The 27540-nt window shown below is 35.2% G+C and overlaps 1 protein-coding gene across 1 annotated transcript in view; it reads left to right on the top strand.

The window, feature by feature from the left end:
* Pld (Phospholipase D) overlaps positions 1-26470 on the top strand; it is a 51415-nt gene extending 24945 nt beyond the window's left edge. The window contains exons 12-22 of the mRNA XM_071596685.1: positions 492-724; positions 2831-3144; positions 7345-7463; positions 10523-10636; positions 16835-17052; positions 19213-19338; positions 21666-21771; positions 21889-22020; positions 22324-22527; positions 23176-23298; positions 25884-26470. Coding sequence (XP_071452786.1) covers positions 492-724; positions 2831-3144; positions 7345-7463; positions 10523-10636; positions 16835-17052; positions 19213-19338; positions 21666-21771; positions 21889-22020; positions 22324-22527; positions 23176-23298; positions 25884-25985 — 1791 coding nt within the window. The 3' untranslated portion in view covers positions 25986-26470. The remainder of the gene's footprint in view (positions 1-491; positions 725-2830; positions 3145-7344; positions 7464-10522; positions 10637-16834; positions 17053-19212; positions 19339-21665; positions 21772-21888; positions 22021-22323; positions 22528-23175; positions 23299-25883) is intronic.
* The last annotated feature ends 1070 nt before the right edge of the window (positions 26471-27540 follow it).

Below are 27540 nucleotides of genomic sequence, written 5' to 3'. Positions count from 1 at the left end.
ATAAGATGTGAAGCACGGCTGGCACCGAGAGTGCTGGAACAAATTTATTCCTGTTTTATGGATAAGTGATTACAATCAAGAAAGCGTATCATCATCGAGAGAGAGTCTTGCTTTTGTTCAAAAATTTAAATCTGCACAGTCATAATAACTGCATGTATGCATTATCTCTTCTTGAGATCTCGCCTGCATTTTGACAGATAGCATGTCATATCAAGCAACTTTTTCACAGTAATTTACCTATAGAAATTTTGTATTTAAACCATGGGAAGACCTCAGAGCAAGTACCTATATACTAGGAACGCAGCAAATCTTCTTTGAATGCATTTACAGTTTATCATGAAATCATTTTTATCTCTTGAATGTAGTTTGCTGAATATGGAAGAGATCTGTGTAACTTTTAGAAAAATTCAGATCAATTGTGCATTGTTGCATTAAATGACTGTAAGTAAATAATCATTCAGGAGATGACTGACTTGGTGGCCCACTTCTAGGTGAGGCGAGTGACGACCCGTGGCAAGGACTGGCTTAGCAGACTGTACTCACCGGGGAGTGAAGAGGAGAATGGGGCTGGTGGTGGAGAGGGAGAAGAGGCAGAAGGGAAGGAGGGGGAGGCAGGAGAGGGTGTGGAGGAGACAGCTGAGGACGACAAGGGACACGTGCGGCGAATGAGATTCAGTCGAACTGAAGTTGCAGCCTCTGGCGATGATGGAGAAGGAATCCCCATGTGAGATCCTTAAATAGTGCATGCGTCTTAGCGGTGGTATTGATTAGGGAGGTTGACTAAAGTTCTCAGCAATACATTCATTTTAAACATGTATCTGCAAACAAGTATTTGTGGTCATGTGTGTATATGTACTGATGTTTACATGGACCATATATTCAATGATAGCATATGTGCATATGCATGTACAGTTATTATGTATCTGCATCCCATGCATTTTGTACCATGGATACTTAGACCTTTGAAACATATACACACATACACAGATATATATTTTGGCCTTCCTACCTTAATGTCTTTTATCTTTAATTTCATTTTATTAAAAAAAATCGTTTCATCGAAACAAACAAACTGGGAATATTTTTCCCTTCTTCGCGAGCAGGTAAATTATTCGTAAGTTAGTGCAAAATTTCATTTGTGTATCATTAAAGTCAGAAGATAAAAGGCTTACATTATTCAATTATTTGAAATAGGGTCACTTAAAATTATTGCAGAAAAAGACAATTGAACATTTAATCCCGTATTCTCCTTTCAAATAAAATTTTCAAAATAGTAGTGACCAGTTGTTGCTTAATTTTAAGTACATATTCATCCAGCCATATTTTGATGAGGGCTTGGGGTACACATTTATTGATGTCCTAATATTAACAAAATATAATATGTTAATAAATGCAAGCATAATGTATTTGTGCGTAGCCTTTTCAACTTTTCCTTTAATGCTAGCTGAACTGTCCTGCTATAGATAATTAGTCAGGGTTGTGAGCCTCTCCCTTTGGAATGTTTGAGCTTTGTTATAGTTAAAAAGGATGATTAGTGTGTCCAAACAATCTATAACATATGTCTGTCAGTTAAAATCCATTAATTTTCTTCTCTCAAGAACCCAGCGTGCTAATATGGTAATGCAATTATGAATAATTTATTTTTTAACTTTTTTATCTTTTTTATTACCTGCCAAAAAGTCAACAGTAGTATTTTGATCAGTGTTTTAACTAATTATGTCTCTGTCAAGCATGCAGAGAGCTCAATCCTAGTCAAATTAGGTATTTAATATGGCAAAATAAACCATTATGTATCACTAATTAAAACAATTCTTGTCATCAGGTGGCCAACCTAAGCAGACTCTTTTTACCTTATTTTCAGATGAGGTGAGATGTGGTCATTGGTTTTCTTAACTTTCGAACAAATTGATAGATGCATACATTTAATTCATATCTTTTATGATTCAGAAACTTTTTCATGATTTAATAATAGTGGAGGATATGTCAGATAACACAATCTGAATGGTAAACATCCGTAAATGATGAGTGCAGATTGTATGTAAAAATAAGCGTTTAGGATTTACACTTGAATCTCAGACCCTTGGAAAATTACTCTGAATAAAAGCTGCCATGGGGCTAAAACTAGCATATCTGTTACTCGAGATGTCCATAGTCAATATCTCTGTGAGTAAAGATTTTCATATCTCCAGCAGTGTGGGTTTCTGTTAGTCATTACATGACAGTAATCTTTCACTAGACTTTGTTTGTTAAATCATATGTCAAGTCTGGTTGAAGTACTTTGGTAACTTTGAATAGGTTCTAGAAATTCATCTAATGATAAGGTTGGAAAATTATGATGATTGCACTCTACATTGGCCCTTAATATTTTAATAACTTTAAGGGGTCATGAAAAATACTCGTAGATCTAAGTTGTAATACTCTTCTTAAATTCATTATTTTAACTCCTAATATGATCATTCATTTGCTAACAATACATATGTGTGTTGAAATGTAAAGAACTTTTTATCAGGGGGGTACATATGGGTAGCTAAGTTTTTCAGACAATCTCTTTGAAACTTTTTCATACATATACTTTTTCACTGCCATGCATTGATGCACTTGGAAATAAATTTTTAATAACCCTCTTTAACTTAAGCTGTAAAAGATAATATGTTTTCCCTTTGAATCAATATATGTGTGGCATAATTCCTTCAGTTCCTCAAAATTAACTTTTTTTTGTCTTGAAACTTTATCATTATTTTGGCATCAAACCTATATGTTCGATTTCTTTTTAATGTAAATTTGGTTGTAATTATCATTATCTTCATCATTAATATTGTTACTCCCTTAGTATTTGCAAGGAGGATGACGTTGCTGTATGCGAGGATGGTGTCATGACAAATAAGGAAGATGAGGTGGGAGATGGGAAGGCTGAGAAGGAAGAAGGAGAGGAGGAGGAGAAAGAAAAGGATGACGGTGGAGGAAGTGAAGGAGAAGAAGGAATTGATTTAGAAAATGATTCCATTTCACCAAGGATACTCTTCCACCGCCCCCTAAAGGATCTCGATGAACCAGACTTCATGGTCATGAACAAGTTGTGGATTGGGAAGGACTATACTAATTTCATTGTGAAGGACTTCTCCAGGCTAGACCTTCCATACCATGGTATGTAGGAGATGAGTTGGTTGCCCTTTTCCTCAGCTTTCATGTTTCATTGACAAGCATTCATTGATTTTAAATGTATGGCAAAAGCATGGCAAGTCTTCAAAAAATAAATTATTTCATGATGTCACACATGCTACATGTATTATGATGAAACCTGAAGGCTGAGATTTAGTGATTGAAGGATAAAAACAAGTAAGAAGTATGAGTATATTTGTGATCCCATCAGTTATGATGAAGTTGGTTGAAATATAAACTGAGGAAAATTACACACACACACACACGTATACATATATTTACATAATTTTAATATTCATAAATATATACCTAAATGCCTGCGTTCTCAATAGAGTTTTACTCAATATTGTTTGACATCCAAGAATCCAAAAGATTCTAACATAATTTATAGAGAATAGTAAGGGAGTTGATATTTTCTCAAGCATATGACTCAAGATCTTTTATTTCCACCATTTCCTCAGATTTAATGCCTTAAGTCTGACTGGGGAACCACAATCTGTAGGTACATACTTTGTATTGTGTAAAAAATGTCTTAAAAGACACAGCCTAATCAAACATGCGAGGATGTATTGGTGCATGCATGCATGAGTCTTTGTTTTGAGTGCCGCGATTGCCTTGTTCGCTGCAATGCATGTGGTCCTGTTTTGGAGCCTTTTGTGCTTTTCATGTTGTTAACTCCCTTCATAGTTAAGGTCTTTCTGCTACAGACTTTGAAAACCCTTGTGGCCTAATTTTTCCAAGAGATTAGTTTATATAAAGATCATTTTAAAATCTCTTGACAATGGCTGATGCATTTTGTGGGGAATTTCTGAAGAAATTTCAGTACAATCTTTGGGTCATTCAATGTGGTGTTAAGTATATACTTGACCAGCTGACAAATTTGGGGTGTAAAGAGCCTAAGGTAATCTCCAGTCATTAGTCTGTAATCCGTGGGCCCAGAAATAATAGCAGATTTCTTTAAAAAGTTAGTTTACTTGCATGGTCAAGTATGCCATTTATAATGCTAGTAGATAGTTAAGTGGATGTTAAAACAGTGATTGAGTATTGTGTGTAATGCAGGAGGTGGTATTGTTGGTTGTGAGCTTTAATTTTAAATATTGCTTTGTTACATTTTATTTCCACTTACTAAAGATATATTTTGCTAGAATGTCTGTGTAAAATAGTGTGTAATGAAGCCTCTCAAGATGAGCATTAATCCATTATATTTAATATTGTTATGCCTTAATGGAACCCAAAAAGTTTTTTTAATTTTTCCTGTGTACTTTTCCTTTTATCCTGCATCACAATCCATAAACTGGTCAAACAAAGTTGTTCACTTCAAGACTGAATTGCATCCAATGTTTTAAAAACTTCTTGCATATATTTTGCCATCAAAAATCTTTCTTTTAATACTTTGTTGGTAGGTTGACATGGTGTTTATGCTTTTTATTTTATTGAATACTAAAGAGCCATCTCAAAGCCATATGATGCTGATTTGCATAATTTTCAAGCCTTTCAGTTTTAAAATATAGCCAAGCTCAATGTAAAATGAGGTACATGTGCAATACTCTCCCAAACTATTCCCTTGTGACCTTGAGTGATATTTGTCTGTTTGAATACTTAAAATGGTTTGTTTGGTTCCTTAGGTATTGCTCATCTTGAGGGTACTTTTTTTGTTTTTAAGGTTTATAAATTTAAAAAATAGACCTTATAGGAATTTTTTTTCATCTCTTTATTTTAAAGGCAGTTAACCATCGTCAATTGTTCAATAAAAGATGAAATTTTGCATTACCAAAAAGCCAAATAATTTCATGGAATGAATTTATTAGCCCATAGTTTATGATTGCGAAGTAAATGATAATAGGATAATAACCCTGGACACAACTGCAAACTTACTTGCCAAAATTGCGCAACTTCAAGGGACCATGTAAGTTTTACATTCTCTGTAGAATGACTGGATATATTTTGATTCAGTGGCATCCTGCATTTTAAACTTAACTGGGGGTGTGTCGGACATGATACTGAATAGGTTTTTTAACTGGTTAAGTAAGTAAACAACCTTCTCTTTAATGAAATGTCTTGTTGACAGGTGGAAAAACTTGGTTAAATATAACATTACCTTCATCTAAAATATATATTTTTAATAATGTGTTAGATTGCAAGTGTATACTTGCAGTCAGTGCTTGGAGAAATTTGAAGAACTGGGGGAAACATCATAAGAGTCGCAAAAGTCACTCTCTGATGTTCACAAAACTGCTAGAATTGTACAAGGGAAAAATCATTTGCCTTGATCCAGATCTGAAACTAGATTGTTCGATATCCCAGGCAAAGTAAATTATTTTTACTGTGTGAAATTGGAACATTTTTGGTGCTTGGAGGACTCCTGTTGTACTATTCATTTCACTCTTTTGAGTGAATGGCAGTGGCCTCTTAAAGAGTAAAAATGGAGTTATTCATATCAAAGCATTGGGTACCGATGAGGTCATTTATCTTTACTTTACCCTCAGTGTTCACTGAAGGTATTTACAAAAGAAGAGGGATTAATGAGGGTAAAAAAAAGAAACTTAGAAGGATTGTTGCTTGGAAAATTTCTGATAAAATTTCTGATTTTTCTAAAATGTAGTCGGTCAATATCAGAAACAGCATAAGGAATAATCATATCCCTCGCCATGAACTACAACCTTGATGTGCTGGAAGGGCTTGTGTATTCTAATGACCCTAAGAGTTGTGCTGGTGGGAGCATTAACATTTTCTTCTGATGTATAAGGAAAATGCCTGAAAATTCAGAAAGATATCAGTTAGACTATATTATGGTAGGCACAGGTTTAGGAACAGCATGTTCAATTCACACCATTTCTCAGGAGCAGATTCAGATTCAGGTCACAATTTAGTAATTCATGAAGTTAAGCATTTGATTCAAAATGATCAAACAGGGAAGGCAGTTGAGGAAATGGAATTTAGAATCATTTACCAGAATGCTAAGAACAAAGTATCAGATGGCTGTAGAGAAACTGATTGGTAAGGGCAGGGAGCTAGGTACCTTAAAAGAAAAATGGAAATATATCAAGAAAGGAATATCAAAAGTTGCAAATGAAAATCTAGGAAAATTAAATTGGAAAACAACAAGGAAACCATGGATTATGGTCGAAATGATTAGAAAGATAGAAGAGAGAAGGAAATGAAAGAATTTTAACGCAAAGTTAGGTAGACGAAAGTATTGGTAGTGCAATCTGTGGGGATTTGCAGATGCAACTGGAGGAATTTTTTACCTCTGATAGGCGGAAGACAGGGGAAGAGGGAGCTGCGTGTTGGAGAATTGTTAAAAGTGAGGAGATGCTATTGTCTATACATGAAGGTCACATGAAGGAGGAGGGAGGAAAATAAGAAAAAGTTTTTGTTGACAAGCTTCTTTTTTATAGGACTCTTTTTAATCTCAAACTGCTCATGTGCATCCATTCTCCATCCTTTTCTTCCCTCATGGAGAAATTCTGGGGGGCATCACTGGTATAGGCCCTCTTGCCACAGGTGTTTTGTAAAGTATGAGTAGTTCCAATTTCACTTTGTGTAAATTGTCATCCTGTTAATAGCTGTGCCTGAAGATATCACATATTTCATGAAACAGGTCGCACTGCAACAATATTTAATGGAATCGGCAAAGTTTTTCTAATTCCTCAAGATGCAATTTCACAAGGATGAGTGTCATACCATTGAATTGAGCTTGCTCGTATTCATTCCTGCCCCATCTGTAGCTTCAAGAAATGAAAAACAAAAGATGTTGGTGGAAATGCAGACCCTCAATGCAGGTGATTTATTGATCATCCAATGTTAATCCAATGATTTTCCCTGCAAATGAATGCTTAAAATTAAAAGTGTCCAATATAAATAAGGCTCTTTCCGTAGGAATGAAAAATATAAGATAATAATAATATATTTATTATCTTATATTTTTCTTAATTTGCTATGTGGCTAAAAAATTTAATTCCATTCCATGGTTTAATTCATCTATTATTTAATGCTAATCTATTATTTAATCCCTCATTGTAACTGCAATGGCTTCTCATCAGTTATCAAAAAGATTTAAATTGCCTGGTAGAGATACAATTGTGATTGACGATGACTGCCTCTGGTATATGGGGTTGGAATGTGAATGGCCTACACCCTCTTGGCTTTGATGATAATATTCTCTTCACACATTGTTTTGTTCAGATTTTATCGATAGAAATGTTACTCCTCGAATGCCATGGCATGACATTGGTGTAATGGTCCAGGGAGCTCCAGCAAGAGACATCTCGCGCCATTTCATTCAGAGATGGAATGCAGCAAAGGTAAACATTGTTTATTCTGATTTTTCATTGTATTTAAATTATTTCTTTTTTGTCCCTAATTTGAACCAGTGCCATTTATTTGCTTGATAGGCTTGTTGAATGGTGCCTCACCATGTTTTGGAGTATAGCCAGCATATTCCACTCAGTTAAATATAATTGTACCTCATTTTTTAATCAGTTTTGAATCAGTATTTTTTTTGTAGCTTGGTTAATGGTAATATTAGCTCTGTGCTATTACATGAGAAACATTACTGTACTCAGTATGTATATCTACCAGTTAAGGTAAGTTTTGGATGGGCAAAAGCTGCCTAACTGTAGAGCTGCAATATCCTAGCCTGTCTGCACAAAACACTAACCAACATCCCAACACTGCAATAAACTCCTCTTAAATTCTACATAGTTTCTTTCTCCCAATATCAGTAAGTGATAATAGGTCAGAAATTCTAAAGAAACTCAGCTCTTAATGAGACATTAGGGAAATCAAACCTAAAGGAAAGTATTAGGGAAGAGGAAGACTGTGAGCAAGTAATATAGTATTCCATGGGTGTGGACTACTTAATGATACTCACATGAAGAGACAGCAAAAACAGTTTCCTGAGATTACCGAGGTACTGTTATAAAATGTTTGGTTACTTGGAAACTGAAGCATAAAAAATGTTTACTTTAAAGTAAAGAATTTTGTGAAAGTGTGCAATAATATTTTCTGTCTAGTTCAGATTTTCACTGTAGATCATTAATAATCAAAATAATACTAAGTTGATTTTATAATCTGGGGCCTTAACATTGATCAGGGGTTTCAAATACAGACTTGTTTTTTAATGTTGATCAGTGGGTAACTGAGCCACACTCAGCTGAGTCAGACCTTAAACATCTCCACAGGCCACTCCTATTCATCCTAATTCCACATCTATTTGGCTCGTATTTTACTTCCCACTTTGCAATTTTAGCTCAAAAAGTGTTGATTTTAAGTATCCATTCAGGGTTAGTTTAAATCAGTTAAATTATGAGTTTATCAGTTTATCTTTCAGTTATCAGTTTAAATCAGTTTAAATTAGTTAAATATTGAATATATGCTTTGGATGGATCCTAACAAACATTTCATATTACTTATTTTATGGATTTCTTCCAGCTTACACTCTTATTTTTCTACATTAATGCCTTCTTCAGTTCTTAATAAAGTCTTCCAGCCTTCATACTGTTCCAAAAGCTTATTCTCATCCTTCCTCATCTTCACTTATCAACCGTTCTCCCTACCAGTAGTAGCAGTGATTTAATTTTTATGTGCTTTGAGAACTGAGTTCATTTGAACCTTAATGGATCCATGTTGAGAAAAATAAAGGAAATAAAAAAGTATAAAATATTCTAATTCCTTTGATAATGTATCCCGTGCATCAATATTCTACAGCTAGATCTACTGTAAAAGTATTACATCATCTGGATTAGGTGGCTTCCTTTGCCAGCATAAAATGTGAAATCATTGTTAAGTTATATAACTCATATTTACTCAAACTCACCCCAATTTATATTTTCATTTAACTTCTTGAATCACTCATAGCTTCCCTTAAATACTTAGTAAGCTATTGGTAAACCTGAGGTCTTCATACTGAGGTCAGCAAAAATCACTTACACTTCTCACAAATGATTTTCTCGTCAATAGTGCCACTTTGCAATTTCTTTTTATTTATCAGAATGAGAAACTACCTTTCAACATTGTTGAGAAAATATGACATTTATGTAGATATTCTTGTCACTCCCTTTGAAGCATCTGTCTCATTAATCTTACCCTTGAGGGTAGTGCAAATTGTTGATATGGACCGATTTCATTTTTATTATTTATTTGCACAATTACGTTGCAATTAGGCAATTTTCCTGGTATTATATGCATGCTGGATCAATCATGCACCCACCTTTTTCTTTTTTCAATGGTCTTAGTTGTATTTCCATGATTATTTTTATTCTCTTATGGCTGTCTTCATGTGGGTTTTTCTTCTGGGGCACTTTCTAGGGTTATTGAATGTTGCACAAAAAATCACAAATAAATATCATAAAAGAAGTTTGGAATAAGATGTGATCACTAGTAACCATAAGATGCTAGCGGAATGAGTGTTAAACACAAAGTGAAGCAGCAGGGGTGCAGAATTCCAGGAATCCTGTCCTTTCTCATCACTCGTGCAAAAAGTTGCTTTTGCAAAAAGTCAAGGGAGTCATATTTTGGAAAGTATTTTTGCTCATTGTGCAAATTACTTGCCATGGAAGGTGATAATTAGGTGTGGTTCCAATTTATTTTCACCAAAATATAGAGGAATATATTCATATCAATTAGATACATGAATTGTCTTTGAATCTAGCTCTGAATGTGATGAAGAATGGAGTGAAAACCTAAGAGGGATTAGTTTGGAGGAAGGTTGGAGGATGCAACAATTTCATTGTGTGGTTCAGTAATTTTTGCATGATTCAAATTGCTTTAATGAGATTTTGAATCTACTTGGCCTAAAAATTGGGTGTTTGTTGTATTGCTGTGATTGTTGATTGAGTACATATATTTCTGCTAAAGCCAGTTGTCTCATGGCTGGTATATCTATTCTTTGCATTTTCATGCCTTGCTAAAGGATGAGGATAAACAGAAGAACTTCCTTTTTTGCTGATTTGACTTGGTGAAATATTAAATACAATATCCCCCATGGAACATATTTAAATTTTACCGGGACAACATCTGTATGCTCTCCAGGAAGAACCTTGACAAATATACTTCCTGCGGTCATTCTTCTAGACTCATACTGATTATATAAAAAATAAATCCCACTATATATAAAATTATCATGGGGATTTTAAAAAGCTACGTGTATTTCATCCATGGCACAACCCAATATTTTTTTTCCGTCCATATGCACTGCCTCCAGGATCAGTTGCTCATGTCATCAATATATAATATTCATATGGACCAAATTTATTGTTGAAAAAAGTTCAAGATAAATGTTTCAAAAGTTATCCTGTGTATATTTTTTTATTTTTGTAATTACACCTATTGTTGATATATTATAATTTTGTGGTTCCTTTAGGAGGAGAAAGCTCGATTGAACATGATGTACCCTTATTTACTACCCAAGTCATACGAGAACCTGGAAAAAGTGCCATACATACCCAAGGAGCCTTTATGTACTGTGGATTGCCAGGTAAATATCTTTTTGTAATGTATATTTGGCGTTGGAGAACAGTTTATTTTAGCATGGGAATGTGAATCATGTTGTGTATTGTGATATGAAGCTAAGAAGTGTAGCAATTTTTAGTTGATGTCCATCCAAAAACTACCTTAAACAGTAAAATACCAATAATATACTGGTCATTCTATAATTTCTTAGAAAACTTTATCAATTACGCATTTAGTATCGGAATAGGCTTGCTTTTAGTAAACCTCGTCTCTTACTAGATTGCTGTTAAAGTTTCAGCTATATGCATCATTGTCTTTCATTTTCATAGTCGCCTGAAGCAGCAAACTTTTGTTTCTTCACACAAATGGAAAAAAAATGTTTTGTACCGTGATTAAAGAATTCTTTTTAAAAGGTTTAACATTGAAAATCATAAAAAGCTGTGTTGGATGAAGTTCGTGGCACACCTGCTTATGTGTTTGCTATTGTTTCCAATGTGGTAAATGAGTTTAAATGTGGCCGTATATTCACAAGTGATCAATATTATCCAGTGGATGTGACTTCCTCTGAAATTATTGACAAAATACGGTTTTGAGTGATCAATGAATCAAAGTTCTCAAAATATTTAACACCTCAGGCTTATCTCAAGGTTCAGTGTTTTCAATTGTGTATGAAAAATTGAGTGTGAAAAATACCTTGGCAAGCTGGGTGCCATGTTTGCTTGCTCTCAGTGGAGAATGAAAGCGTAGTCAATTGAGTCAGGTTTGGTGCTTTTTTCCACTGCAATCCTGACAAGTTTCTGCATCGATGCATAACTGTGAACAAATAATGGGTAAATTACTACACTCAAGAGACAAAAACTGGGTTTCTAAAGGCAATCTGGCTCCGATGGTGAAATTGGCACAGAAAGTGATGGTCATGGTTGTATGGAATGCACATGGAATCATCTACCTCAACCACTTGAAATTGTGACAAACAATAAATGGGGAGTGTTATGCATCATTATTGCACCAGTTGAGCGAAGAAATCAATAAAAAAAGCCCTCTTATGTAAAGAAAAAAATTGTCTCCTATCAAAGACAATGCACGGGTTCACGTTTGTGCAATTAAAGTTCGAATTATTACAACATCCATTGTATTCACCAGAGTTGGCCTATAATGACTTTTTTAATTTCAAAACTTGAAAAAATGGCTCAGTGGAAAATCATTCATATCAAATGAGGACAACACATACTCATTTTGAGGACCATGTGAAATCTTTCTTTTTAGATGACTTTAAAAGTTGCAGGAACACTAGGAAAATTGCATTAAGCTAAAAGGGGGTTTTGTTGAAAAATATCTGGCCAAAATTATTTCTTTTTCTATTTTTTCCTAAGGACTTAAATGACCTTGTTCTTTCTATCATTCTGCCAAATGTTTTTGTTCGGCCATATTTTTGCCATTTTGTGGCAAATATTTTCATGGTAATATTTTTATGCTAATGTCCCTTATCAGCTCTATGTTGAGGTTATATAATCCTTCCTAACCCCAGGAGTCTTGAGGATCTCTCAAGATGAGTTCATTCAAATTTTATGGAGACGTAATGGTCGAATTGTACTTTTATATATAATCTTACCAAGTAAATTTTACATGGAAAATTGTCATTTTAGAAACATTGCTTCCAAACTTAGATGATCTGTTGAAGGCTACATTTTTTCAAGCCTGAAATTTTAAAAGAAATTCTTTAAATTTTTTATTACATTCTGTGCATTGCTTTATTGAGTATTCCTTTATGAGGCATTGTCTTGGGCAACAGTCATTTTAGTTTAATTCCTATGGTCTTTGCATGGTACTTGCAGCAAGGATGCACTTTAGGCATCCAATATTGCCTTGAAGACTACTTATAATGTAAACAGATTGTGGGAAATGTTGAGTAACATGACTCTTTAGTGCTTTCCTCGGATCACACTCCGATTTCGTCCCTATCTATACTAATAGGTCGAAGTAGGAATCTGCATGTGCATGTGCGGTGGTCTCCTGCTACCATGGAGTCTTGAGGTAAAAACTGAAAACTTTTTCCAGTAAATTCACAGCCGAACTGTCAGCTATCAGGATAGCCCTGAAAGAAATGAAAGAAAATAACGGCTCTTACCTCATCTGCTTGGACTCATTCAGCACCTTAAAATCCATATCAGTCTTCTCACCAATGCCCCCAATAGTTCAGGAGATCCATTATATCCTTTTATCCCATCAGAGAAAAGGGAACAGTGTTTCTTTTATATGGACTCCTGGTAATGGGGGAATACCTGGCTATGAAAAAGCTGACAAAGCAGCAAAGGAAGCCCTGGGCAAACTCGAGACCGATTCCACGTTGGTACCTATGGAGGATCTAAGGGCCACCTTGTGGAATTTGGTTTTAAACCAGTGGAAGGAAACTTGGTAGACCTTACATACTAATAAACTTGGGGCCATAAAATCGGTCATTTCGGCATAGCCCTCTTCCATCCAGAAAAATTGGAGGGAAGAGGTCATGATCACACGCTTCAGGATAGGGCATTCTGCCCTCATACCTCTTTATGGAGGAAAAAGTGCAACCTTGGTGCAATGATTGTGAGCTGCCCCTGACAGTGAAACATCTCCTGACACAGTGTAATACATATCAAAGGGCCAGATTAAGTTTTAAAATAAGGGGAGATTTAAGTAATATTTTTGGGAATGAACCCCAACTCTTCAATTAGAATTTTAACAATTTTAAGGGAAACTAGCCTAGTGAGGCAACTTCAATTATGGTCTCTATATTTTTTAATGCTTTTTGTTTTAAATATTTATGTATTTATTTCTTTATGTATTTTTTAAAAATTGTATTGAGGTTTTAAATGTTTTGGTTGTGGTGCAATATGACCATAACTGTCGATGCACCATAAAAAAAAAATTCTTTGAAGCAGTCCCCTTTGGCATCTACACATTTTTGCTGATGACTCGGCCATGTACTGTACGCATCCTGGTAGGCATCAACGGGATCCTCATTTAGTCTTTGTCATGGTGGTTTAGATCGCTTCAATGGTCCAGAAATGGACCACTTTCAGGCCAGTCTTGATTCTCAGGACCTGTATAAAGCCTGCCCAGAATCAGGTTAGGGCTGTAGGGGGGCTGGAAGAGAGCATTTCCAAGATGTGCTAGGCCAGAAATTCCCAGGTGAACAGAGGTGTGGCTGGGAGTGTTGTCATGATGCAAATGCCAGGTATCAGCGATCTTCTTTTGCATTCAAGCGACCCTTATTCTTATTCTCTCAAGCACATCTACGTAGAAGGCAGCGTTGGCTGTCTGTCCTTGGGGTAAAAATATTTTGTGAGCCACACCTTTGGCATTGGATAAGACAATTAACATTTGAATTTCTTTCCAGACACGTCTTGTCTGAAACCCTTGCATCTTAGAATCACATGTATCCCTCCATCCCTCTGGGAAAGAGGCCCCTTAGACTTTCTTTACAGTTTTGCACAGTTTCCAGGATATTTTTTCATTGTTTGCTCTTAGTTTTTTCCTTTTGACCTCTAGGTATAATTTCTTGAAAGCTGCAAAACCGAACTACACCATGAGGCATATTAACCCTGAAATGGTAACTCGGGTGAAAAAACATCCCAGAGTGGTTTGAAATCTCATGCCAAATGAAAACGGCTTAAGTTTGTGACTCTGGACCTTACCATAATTCAATTCAATTATCCAGGAGTAGCGATGGCCTGTTCCCCACATCAGTCGCCTGTCTCGAGCAGTAAACAATAGAAGAAACATTGAAAATAGGAGTTTCACCCTATGTTACCAGAATAGAGTGAAAAAAATGGTGTTACCGTTCTAGCATTAATTTAAAAGAATTAAGCAGCAAAGCCTCCTTTTTTAGAATTGATTTTAGGTGCCAATTCATAAATTTATGAAACATAAGCACTTCATCTGAAAATTGTTAATGAACTTTGTAATGCAAGATGAAATTCCACTGAAAGTGAAATTGTAGTTCCCCTATCAATGCAGGGGATAGATCCAAATTTGTCATCCTCATAGAATTTTTGAGTACTGAATATACTGAATTCAACTTTTTCGACCATTTCAAAAAATTGTAAGAAATTAACAATAATGTTTGAGAATTGTGAGTTTAAGCTGAAATTAATGTCTGCCTACAGCAAATCATTAAACTTGTAATGCGGAATAGTTAGTCATCTTCAAACAGGCAGGAGCCCAGAATGGGCCAATTTCTGGTCCTCTGTCAATGGCATGTGGTAATTTAGGTCTAGATTAGAGAATTAATTTCAAGTCTGAATCTGGAATATTCAGCAGGTTCAAGGTGTGAAATGTAATAGTGTTCATTGATGTGTTTCTGGTGAGTAAGAGAATGTTTTTCATGATAATGTATCAGTGTATAACTTCTCATTTCCTAAATTGCTGGTGGACTTTTAATTGGACTCCATTGCCTCCTGAAAAAGACTAAAACATTTAAAAATGAGCAGTGCTGTAATGGGAAACATCAAATAAGGCCTATAATCATTAAAAAGCAGTGATTTTCAATGGCATAGCTACTTTTGTATCACTTTCATACTATATATCAATAAAATGTTTTTAAGTGACTTCATAATATTTTTTTCACATCACAAATATATTTGTCAGGGTATGAGATAATATACATTCCTACCTGAATAAGTAGCCAAAAAGTGGTTACCTGTTACAATATCTTGTTGTGATTTTAAAATAAATGATATGTTTGCAGGGTAGTGGACCAAGTTATGGTTTTGAATTTCATTGCAATCATATTTCAAATATTTTATGCTAAAAAGTATGCATAATTCAATACTTTTGGCTGAGACATTGCTGGTAGCTTCAAAATACCTGCTACATCTATGCAATGTAAAAGGGTGATCGAGTTATTGTGGTATTTCTCTGTGCAGTAACTATCCTGGTAACAAAGTATATATGTACTAATCTTTATATTAAATTGTACTGAGATGTTTAAAAAAGCAATTGTCTTATTCAATGAGAACTTAAAGAATTAGCAAATATATTATTCAATACAAAATGTAGATAAAATTCTTAGCAACACATTTAGTAATAATAATTGCATGATGACTCTAATACCATTACATATACTTAGTTCCAAGAAGTTACTAAAAGGATATGTTGTGGCATATCCCCATTTTTGTATTTCAAGCATTATTGCAAAAATTGGCTTGGTTCTTGCTGAATGTAGAATAAATACTTTCAATGGTTGTTCTTCCGATTCTTTACCATTATTCTCCCATTATATTGATGCCAGCCCTATCTGGTCTTAAGACTCTAAGCTAACTAGTAATCATCTTAGTAACTAATTTTGTTGATTAAGTAGTGAAGCACAATCCCCCCATTTTTTTTGCAGTATTTCCACTAATTTCATTCAATCTTCACTTACCATCTGTAATCTTCATAATCACTGGCCTGAAAAAAATGATGAAATAAGGACAGTTTAAACTGTGGAAAAGTGCAAACTGTCCTTATTTCATTATGATGAACTTCCACGACCTCAAGCCTGAATCTGTTGAACCTAGCCTGGAAAAAACTCAAAATTCATCAATTACTCTATTAACTCCATCATTGACAGCCCTTAACTATTTTCCAGTTTCATGTCGTTGTGCCTGTAACCACCCCTTATTTTACACACACATTCTTATATTATCACTTACTAAGTGTTCTCTTTTCCTTTGCATCTTTTCTCTTCTAACTTCACATCCAGACAGCAATGATTCCTCTTTTTTTATCCTAAAACACCTTAACTACATCAAGCCTTATCTCATGTCTCTGAAAAGTAATTTAGAAACTTCTTTTTCCATTTTTGTAAATGTTTTGTTAGTTGTTCTTGTTGATTTTTGTATGTCTACATTTCATATTCTATATTTTATGTGCATAGTTATAGATTATTTGTAAAAGAAATATGGTTGTCAATATTAAATTGCAAATGTGGGAATGCATTGATATTTAGTTCATCATCAACCATCCTTTTCCATATTCCCCAATAAGTAACAAGATCCATTTAGTGCATGATCACCTGTGTTAGGTAATATTAGCCCAAATTACCATGCTAATTATTCCATTCATTCAGTATCAAAGCATTTTTTGTCTATTGCAACATTATTGAAACATTGATGTGATAATTGAAATCATAATTGATGTCATAATTGAAACATTATTGTGAGCTGTTCTGAATTATTGATTTGTGTATGTATTGTTGTAGGTGCTGCGTAGTGTGAGTTGCTGGAGTGGTGGCTTCATTGAAGTGGACACGAATGAGGAGAGCATTCACTTGGCATACATTGATGCCATCAATAAGGCCAAGTATTATATATACATTGAGAATCAGTTCTTCATCACATACTCAGGTGGCCAAGGCACAGGGCAAGTGAAAAATCAGATAGGAGACACACTGCTGAAGAGAATAGTGCGTGCTCACAGGTAGGTTTCCATTTATGTGACTAAGTGGAGGAAGAGGAAGAAGGTTGAGCGTGTTGGATGAGAAGAGAGGGTTGTTGGGAGAAGTACAAATGGAGGCAGGAGAGGTGGTTGATGAGCATTTTGAAAGGTCCTGGAATGTTGAAAAATGTGATGGAGGGAAAGGCTTAAGGTGAGCGTGGTAGAGAGAGGAAAAGGATTGGTATATTAGATAGAATGAAGGGATGTAGGAAGCATTTGGAATTGAAAAAGGGTTAATTATATTGTGGATTGTCAAGTTGTCTTTTTAGACCAAGCTGAGAAGTGTAGCAATGATCGCGCTGTGTCATTCTGAAACCTAGCTTAGAAGGTAGGCTACTAATAATAAATTATTCGGATTTGATCAGTAAACATACTTTTATTCATTATAAAGTCTAATTGTCATTGATATGAGAAAAAAGTAAAATAGTAGTTTCCTGAATCCAAAGCTATTGACAGGAAACAACACAGTTAGGTGAGAAAGGAGTAGATAAACCAAAATTATTAAATAGCATTTTAATTTCCTTGTGATAAAAAGGATGTTTTTATTCTCTCAGGTGAATGAAATATGATCTGCAATGCCTATTATCAGATCTAGAAAGCTTCTAAGGGGGTATTTTCATCTTAAAAACAATTTCATAACTCTTCCTCTTAAAAGATAGTTAAAATTAATTTTAAGTTTGAAAATATTCCCATTAATCAAGAGACCTCCGCACACACTGTGAGTTTGGGATTATATTCAATAGTAATTTTAATTTCCTTTAATCCTCAAATTATTCCCAAGGGGAGTGAGGCTATGGCACCCCCTCCTTGGATCCACCCTTGATGATGCCTTATAGAATGCCTCTTCCAATAAGAAAGAATGGCAGTGTCATGGACTGGTGGATGGGGTATTGAGCTACTGAACAGTGGGTCCTTTTTTCAAACTGTTCAAAATGACAGTGAGACCTTTGGGCAGCCTGATCTAAAAAATTCATTTGTTGTGATTTCCTGCATGCTGGAATTTTTTAAAAACTTAACATTTACTAAGAGAGAAGGAATGTACCCCTACCAACCTAGATGTGGGAATTTCATTTACCTCAAGACTTAGTTATGATTGATGATAGTGTAGGAAAATTTCTTAAATTCAATTTACATCATAATATCCTTTCTTAGACTGTCACCTTGGTATGGTAGAAGGGCTTGTGTGTTCTATTGACCCCTTCAATGGTACTGGTGGAGGTGATGAATAGTTGTTCCTGGTAGAGCCACCCATGCCGGCCCATCCAGGTGTTGTACCATTCCGCACTGGAGGCAATATCTTCACTGTCATTATAACATGAAATGCTTGCATAACCAAGCTGTTGTGTGTTTGTGGAATATAATGAGCATATTTTATATTCACTTAATGTCAATATATTTATCATGATATTATGCTTCTCATAAAATCAATGAACTTCCCCAGTATAAAAGTAATATTAGTATGATTTTTAAATGAATAAATTGTTTCCAAGTGGGTTCTAGACCATGTTTTATTAAAAGCAAAGGTTTTTTTATTATGGTTTCATGTGCTTATCTTTATTTTAAATTGAAGAAAAACAACTTCAGAGTAGAACATGTATTGTCTTGAAAGTGTTGTAGGATTTTGTATTATGTGATTGACGTGCTATGAATATCCATTATAGGATTTTTTATTGAATGGTATCAGGTTAATAATTGCCATTGTTATCCCATTTATCTGGGGATCGAGATGGTGCAGGGTCTAACGTACTGGCTTCCCACCCAGAGGGTGCAGCTTCAAATCCTGGCAGTGTTGAATATTTTTCAGAGGTATCTCGATCCCTACTTGAGGTGCTTTGTGGAGGGCACCTTGGGTGAGTACGCCATCCATCGAATGGGACGTTAATCTGTGGACCCCTTGGCGCCTTTCGTAAAGAGTAGGCTAATGCCGACGCCGGGTTTCTCTCCACCCTTCATCCTTTCCTGTCCATCCCCTATGGCGCAAATGACTGCAGTTGTCAGTCGCCTCCCCTAAAAACTACTACTACCATTTATCTGCTCCTCGAGTCAAAGTTCATGTGTGGTCCTGATTTCTCTCTTTGAATAAATTTACAATTACGAATACTGTGGCATGCCTTTTTTTTCTTTTTGCTTTCTGAATTTCAGGGAAGGCACAACGTTTCGGGTGTATGTGGTGATGCCATTGCTGCCAGGGTTTGAGGGTGAGGTTGGCACACCAACAGGCACATCTCTGCATGCCATAACCCACTGGAACTATGCCTCCATTTGCAGGTGGGTTCTTAGATTCCTTTGTTTGACCATTTTATCTGCAACCCATGCCCATAAAGGTCATCAACCAATTCTCGTTACAGATAGGACCACCCAATCTATTGGTTCACAGTAAATTTGAAAGTGCAAATATTGTTGGTGGAGCCATTCCATCAACCATACTCATTAATGTTAATGATTTATCTTGTTTTAATGAGATCAAATAGAAAGTGTAAAAACTAGAAAGAGTTGGATTGAAATTTTGAATTCAATGATTAGGAAAATCATTTTGAATTTAGGAAAAATAATAGAGGCAGGAGGGAGGTTAATACATTTCTTGAGGGTTTTTAGACAATATGGCTAAGTTTAGGAAGATATATTATGAGGCATTCCTGACATCAGGAAATGTTTTGTTAAATTGCAAAGTCAGGAATATGTTTAAATACCTGGATAAACCTGTAATACAAAACAATTTAAAACATCTTTCAACTGAACAGCCATGAAATGGCCAAATTTAGAATGAAAGGCAGAAGAAAAATGGGCAAAGGGAGTTTGGTATTTATGCAATATATTTTGTTATCATTTTTCAAAATTGCACACTTTCCACAAAAGCATTTGCATTTCAACACTCTATTTCATTCCCTAAGACTTCAATATGAAGCTCAGTGCTTTATGGATGTGATAGCTAAGGGTTATTCTGTAACTCATAAAGTCATCTGATGCCATTATTTAAATGGCATCAATAGTTCCATCAAAGGTTCAGCATCAGGAAATGGTGTTGATTATGAGCAATGCCATTTCTGATTCCACTGAAGGTTATGAGAAAGGTGGAGTTAAAACCTTTTGAATGGTGTGTCAAGTTATTGGAAGGTTAACCGAAGAAAAACCGAGCAGCAAGTGCAGATTATTTATGTTCACTACATGATTACAGAAGCTCTCTCTGAACTTCACTGTTCACTGCTATAAGTCATATACCTAATATTTCATGATAGGCATTTTTACATCATGGATAGCTTGTGGTAAGTCACACTGTCTGATTTGAAAATTTGATATAAGAAATTTTCAGTTCTATTTTGTTAAGTAATATCATTGTCTTGTTAAAACCCATTTGCCTCTGTAAACACTGCTCATGTCAGAAGTCATTAAAAAAAAAAGGAATATTTTGGAAGTACACCAAAATGTACCAAGTAACTAAAGGCAAAATTAAAGTTTAGTCATTTTCATTACTTACTGTTGTCTATCTTAATGTCACTTAGTAATCCTGTCCAACACCTCTTCAGTAACTATCTTTATTCATAAATGTTAGTGTGAGCAAAAGCTCCTTTTGTGCTAAATGCTATTTTGTTAAAGTTACCAAACAATATTGAAATTGAAATTATTTCTCCAAAAAAATAAAATGAAGTGATAACACGACTGAGTTACTTGTTGTCAAATATTTGTAACTAATTTCCCTCAAGTCATCATATTATGCAAGATCTGTCCCAAAAGTAGTAGGTCTGAGTAGATTTTAAAAAAATTATTGCCAGATTTGATACATACACTCATAAAGTCTTCAAAGTAGTACCCATGTGTGTTCACACACTGTTGCCAGGGGGTTTTCCATACCTTGTACGCCTTCTGAAAGGCAGAACCTGGAATGCTATTCGTTCTTAGCTCCCTCTTCATGGCCTGTTGTTACGCTTCAACCAAACCATGGTGGAAGCGTTACTTTCCCGGTTTTGCCTAGTTTCATGCAATATTTCATGATGGAGTGTAATAAGGTCAAATTATAGAGGTTTTTCAAATGAATTATCCACACTTCACAAAGGCTGGGAGCCAACTTCCACTGGAATCCAGCCTTTCCTAAGACTCCCCTCCCTTGAACCCAACCAAAAAAACTGCCACCCGTCCATCTGTCTATCTGGGGAGAAAGTCATAAAACTTTTGGGACATATCTTGTAATATAATAATGTTGCAGATTATCTTGTGCCATTTGGGAATATCTTTATATAATTCAGTATATTTAAGAGTTTCAAGTTGCGAATCAGCGGAATCTATGACCCTCAGACTGAATCATTTGGGGAATGAATGTGCGTCTCCTGTGGTGTGAATGTGTAGAAGACTTCACTAGAAGTATGCAATGGGAGAACTTTTCTTTCATTTCACGCACAATGGTTTAATTGGTGTGTTCATAAACACCAGGCGTTGATTTTCATTTTTCTTGGCCAATGCATTATTTGGTTGTTGGGACCATTCAAAGCCTACATTAACTGGTAAATTGCCTTTGATAATAATAAATAATGCATTGTGTTACTTTTTGTGTGCAGTCAGCAGATGGTTACGAATAAATTCTTGTACTTTCACTCAAACAGGGGTAAGGATGCACTTCTGAATCGATTAAAAGAAGCTGGAATTGATCCTAAGGATTACATCTCCTTTTATGGCCTACGCACTCATTCGGTGCTGAACAATGATCTGGTAAGTTGACTTTCTCATCCTCTTCTCACAAATTATTACTCTTTGGTGGGAAGCACTTTGGTGAATGTTGTGTTTGTTATTCATCATTTTTTTTTTTACATTTTAATTTTCATTCAGGTGACAGAATTAATCTATGTGCATTCGAAGTTGATGATTGTTGATGATAAGATAGTTATTTGTGGATCTGCTAATATAAATGACAGGAGTATGCTTGGAAAAAGGGATTCTGAAATAGCTGTTATTGTTGAGGTAAGTGTTAATTAATCTCAGCTGAGTTTCATTTCGTTATGTATATATGATATTTATAGTTTTATGAACTTTTATGTAACTCTTAGCTATTTATAACTAGCACTCATGAGTTATAGTTTAGTCCAAAGATAAATTTCTTTTCATTTGTTCCTGGAATATGTTATTCAGACCCTTAAATATAGTATTTTCTGAATACTTTTTCAGTGAATGTTCCTCCCTCCATTATGTCATGTGCAACTTTTGATGTTCATTCTTCGAAAGATATTATCCATGCCTTAACAATTTTTGTCATACTTTGTTTAGGATAAAGAGTTTGTGGACTCGTCAATGAATGGAAAACTGCACCTCTCCGGGAAGTATGCATCTTCCTTGCGCAAAAGCTTGTTTAGGGAGCATTTGGGAATTACGGATCCCTCCTCCAGTATTGTGGACGACCCAATATCAGATCAATTTTACCATGATGTGTGGATGAGTACTGCAGCTAAGAACACGGAAATATTTGAGGAGGTAAGATTGTTTATGGTACATGGTTGCTTAAATTTCCAGTTTGAGACTTGTGTGATCATCACAGGTAGTGTATAAGTTAGTGGTTGGTTTTTTACGGTTCATTAAAACTATTGCACATGCCCATGGACTAGTAAAGCACTTACTCTGCCTAAACCTAAACTCTGGCAGCTAATTTTTGGTGTATCCTCTCCTTATTCCTCTGAAATTCAGGGAGAAGCTATTTTTCATATGTTGATGCATAGTTTTTCCTCTTAAATATCGTAGTTGGCATGCACTTCGTCACTGTTAATATGACAGGTATACATTTTTTGTGTAAAAATCTTTTGCTTGTGGAGAGGAAAGTCAGTTGCTCTTCCCTGCCCCCCCTGAGTGAAGCTTCTGGCAGTTATTTTAGGGGATCAAACACTCTTACATTTAATCAGTGAAAGTATCTAATATTCAGCTATTCTGTGTAGTCTGTATAACTGTTATTGTGACCATTAGCCACCCATGGAGGGAATTTCCATTTCCTTTGTTATCACATTTCATAGGTCACTGAAAATAATTTTGATGCTTACTATAGTTTATTCATGATTTAAATGTGTGTAGATTTATTTTGAAATTATTTTTCAGGCCTTGTTTCACATTGGTACATAATTGTAATTTCAGGTCTTCAGGTGCATTCCCTCTGATGCTGTTTCCACATTTTACAAGCTGAAGAAGTATCAAGAAGAGGTTCCTCTAAGTGTGTCAGATGCTGCAGCTGCCAAGGTTATGCTACAAGATGTCAAAGTATGGCTGCCTTTTTTCACCCAGTTCATACACTTAAATAGACTGTACGAGGGTGGTCCCAGAAGTACCCAACCCAACAAAGAAAACACAAAAATTTTGGAAAAAAAATGTATTTAATTTTCAACATAATCTCCTTTCAGCTTTACACACTTATTCCAGCGATGTTTGATACACTTTTTATAATTAGAATTGTCTTGCTCCGCAAAATATCCATTAACTGCAGACATCACTTCTTCACAGTTGGAAAGTCTTTGACCACTGAGCCATTTTTTCAAGTTTGCGAACAGAAAGTAATCGAGGGGTCTAAATCTGGCAAAAAAGCTGCTGCATGAGATAGCAGTACAAACTTTAATTCATGAATTTTGGCCATTGCAATAACAGATTTGTAAGCTGGTGCATTGCCTTGATGAAACAACACTTTCTTCTTAACCAAATGTGGCCGCTTTTGCTTGATTTCTTTACTGAAACATTGCAATAAGTTTGCATAATACTCACCGTTGATAATTTTTCCTTTTTCAAGTTACTCAATGATAAGTATCCCATGTGCATCCCAAAGAACCGATACCATGACCTTGCCTGAAGATGACACAGTCTTCGCCTTTTTAGGAGCCGGTTCTCCCTTTTGAATCCATTGTTTTGATTGTTATTTTGTCTCGGGTGTAAAGTTATGGACCCATGTTTTATCCATGGTTATGAAATGGTGCAAAAATTCTGCTTTGTTGCTGTGAAACTTTGCTAAACACTGAAACATCTTCACGGCACTGGTTTTGCTCGAGTGTGAGAAAACATGGCACCCATCTTGCACACAGCTTTCTCATGATCAAATTTTCAGTTAATATGCGATGTACTGCACTTTCTGAAATGCCTACTATGTCTGCTATCTTGCGCACTTTCAGTTGGCGAACATCCAGTATCACTTTGTGGATTTTTTTCACCGTTTCTGTAGTCGTCACCTCATTTGGTCGGCCATTGCGATGCTTGTCTTGACAGCTTTTCCGGCCTCGCTTAAACTCTGTTTCCCGATATTTTACTGTTGCAAACGAAGGAGCAGACTCGACCAGAGTAGAATCCAGTTCAGCTTTTATATTGGTTTTGCTGAGGCCTTTCAAATAAAAGTATTGTGTATCATAATGATGACCAATTTTCTCTGTCATTTTCACTGAAAACTTTCACTATTGATGGCTTTCAAAAAATACAAAACAATGTGGCATTTACAAACTTGAAACATATGCTTTATAGATTGCATACTGTCTAATACAGTGATATTTTTCAAACAACTACCGCCATCTCTAGATCAGACCGGGTACTTTTGGGACCACCCTCATAGATTGCATAAGAAAGTAACTATAAGTATATTTTTATTTCCTTGTAAATTATTTGCTGTGAAACTCCAATTAATTAAATAGCTGTAATGTATTGCACTTCACATTTTGGCTGGCTTCACTATTTTCAAGGCTTTATTTTTACATTCTGTGTTGCAAATATGAATTTTATTCAATTTATAAAATCCAATTCATTTACTGAAGACTTATATTTTCCCTTCATTGACAGTTTCATTTTCTATTGTATATCCTTCGGAAAAATTCAAGAGCTTATCCCACAAAGTTGGATTATTCCAATCATAGACAATTCCTTGATCATTTGAATTAAATTTTTGTTTTTTGAAAAATCATTGTTTTGCTTGTTATTACCGATTTTTACACATTAGGATTTGCATAAATGTGTGCGTTGGTCCCTCAGTCAAGTGACGATTGGTCTTGCTAAGCTAAAAAATGTATTATGTGTGCTTCTACTGAGGAATTAACTCTTGCTCTTTTTTTTAGTCAGTTGTTCTTGTTTGATGAATTTTTTTATCAGTATCCAGTGTTCTAATGCTTTCTGTAATGGCTGGCAGAGAACTATTTAAATTATTATTTTTATTGTTATTGGTAATGTACCAGTTAAGGTAGGTTTTGGATAGACCCTGCCTACACATTGGTACAACGATAATTCCCTTGTCTCTCCTAAGGAAACAGGTGGACATCTGACGCTACAATAAGTCCCTCTTAAATTCTTCATTCCTAATTTCTCCCTTCATTCCGTCCAACATGCCTATCCTATTCTTACCCCTTCCTCATCTCCCTGATTCTTCTCTTCTTTCTGTCACAGTCCCTGGACCACAAGTTTCCCTGGTAAATAAATAAATGCACCTAGATATCCGTTCAAGCTCCACTGTAAACTTAAAAGAATAGAATTCACTGAGCTTTTGCGTGTGCAATCCTGCTCTTTTATAATGCCTGGCTGGACACCTAAGTGTCACGGAAGGAATTATCTTTTTTACATTTATGTTTCAGGAGAATTAGATAATCAAACTTCCGAATTTTCCGAGTCAAAAAGTCTGATCATATTCTTTAATTAATTTATAAAATAAATAATATCATAGTTTGCTTGTAAATTTTTCTTAAGGCTAGAGGCTATTCTCTTTCAAATTGTTTTTCCCTTATTAAGTATTCATGTTATAGTTAAATGATTTTGAACAGTATTTGTTCCTCTCTGAGGTATGTAGACTTCATCCATCTACATTAAAAATTTTTTTCTATTTCCAGGGTCATTTGGTATTCCTTCCATTGGCCTTCTTGGAGGGTGAAAACCTGGCACCAACTGCAAGCTCCATGACTGGCTTGATGCCAACCAATCTTTGGACTTGAGTGTTGACCATGCATTTCCCTCCGCGAACCGCTCTCTTCCGGATGCATTTTTTCATTTCATCGCAGAATCTCTACCCTCTCTGGGTATTCCGTGCAATTTTAGGACCACTTAAAATATGAACCTGTAAAAATATTTTTATTCACTGTCACTCTATACATGCAGTATTTTTGTATCAAAAATTTCATATGCTATACTTAAGGAAATTTGATCTTTTTACGCAGTGTACCTACATATTTTGTAGGTGTAGCATTTCACTATGAAATGGAAAGTTATGCTCATTATAAGGAAATATGGGCACTTTTAAATGTCCTTTCAGAATTTTTTGTGGCAGTATAATGAAATCACGTGTCTTTTAAATCTGTATAACATTTACTATTGTTGAGATATTTTGTAATATTTTTATATATTTTCTGCAAAATTAATGCAGTTTATATTTTTGTGTTAAAAATTTGTAATAAATTACATTGTTTATGGTTTACTAAAATTATTCTATCATATGAGGCGAAGTTTAATCCTTAGCTCAGCTCATTTGACAATGTTTTTCAGGGAGATTAATGTGGCTTCTTGGTAACCTCAAAAGTTGTCTAATAAGTAAATGAAAGAAAAAATTTTAACTGTCCCAAGTATTGTTTAGGTTAACATATTCCAGTAATTAGGTTAATATGTACCTAAAGCATGGCATCTCAGCAACATGGAATCAATACCTAGAGGACATTAAAGCCAAAGCAACTTTTTATGTGCAGCTGCAAAGAATTGAGAATAGCTAAAATATTGTAAGTATTTATTCTGGCCTGCATATAACAATTAAGTTAGTATTTTAAGATGATACGCAAGGTATTATGCCGTGGATTCTCTAGGGATTCTATGGTGCCCTTTTGGTGGCATCAGTAAATTTTCAAAAATGAGATATTTCTGGGATTCTGAGAACTTAAGAATAAAATAGAATAGTCCCACAGCCTTGTTAATACATTTGTTCTCCCATTTTCTATGCTGCCATGATCAAGACATGTGTTTACCAAAGGGAGGCTGTATATATGATAATCCTGCTTCCAACAAAATCACATTTTATTGAATCATTGCAGAAATATATGAATGGGAGCAAAACCAGTTGCTGATTTTTATTTCAGCTGCATCCAATGAGGTGTGGTGTAAGGAAATATTGCCAGATTCATTGTCACTTGGGCACAGCAAGCTATTTTTCTTTTTTAGCAAAAATAATTTGTTATTCAAAGGTTCCACAATTCATATCCCACTTTAGGAATAGGAATGTACATTGGTGACTCTTCAGTATGGCCTTTCTTTCAGGAATTGAGGTGAGTGATTTCACTCATTATGCTTTGAACTTCAGTCTTAACCAAGTGAAGAGGGTTTGTTTGCAAGTGTTCTGTACTCTAATTTTAAACACCGAAAAATTGACATTTTTCTGCATTACTTAACAATGGAAATTTGAATCTGATATGCTGAACTGCTCTCCAGTTAATTTGCCACTGATTTGCATCAGTTATTAGTAATGTAGTTTTCAACTCAGCAATACTGTATAAACCCCTCTAATGT

The sequence above is a fragment of the Hetaerina americana genome, unplaced genomic scaffold, assembly GCF_022747635.1.
Source record: "Hetaerina americana unplaced genomic scaffold, ioHetAmer1.1.p SCAF_8, whole genome shotgun sequence".
Classification (NCBI taxonomy): domain Eukaryota; kingdom Metazoa; phylum Arthropoda; class Insecta; order Odonata; family Calopterygidae; genus Hetaerina; species Hetaerina americana.
This window is presented reverse-complemented; position numbering and strand designations above follow the sequence as displayed.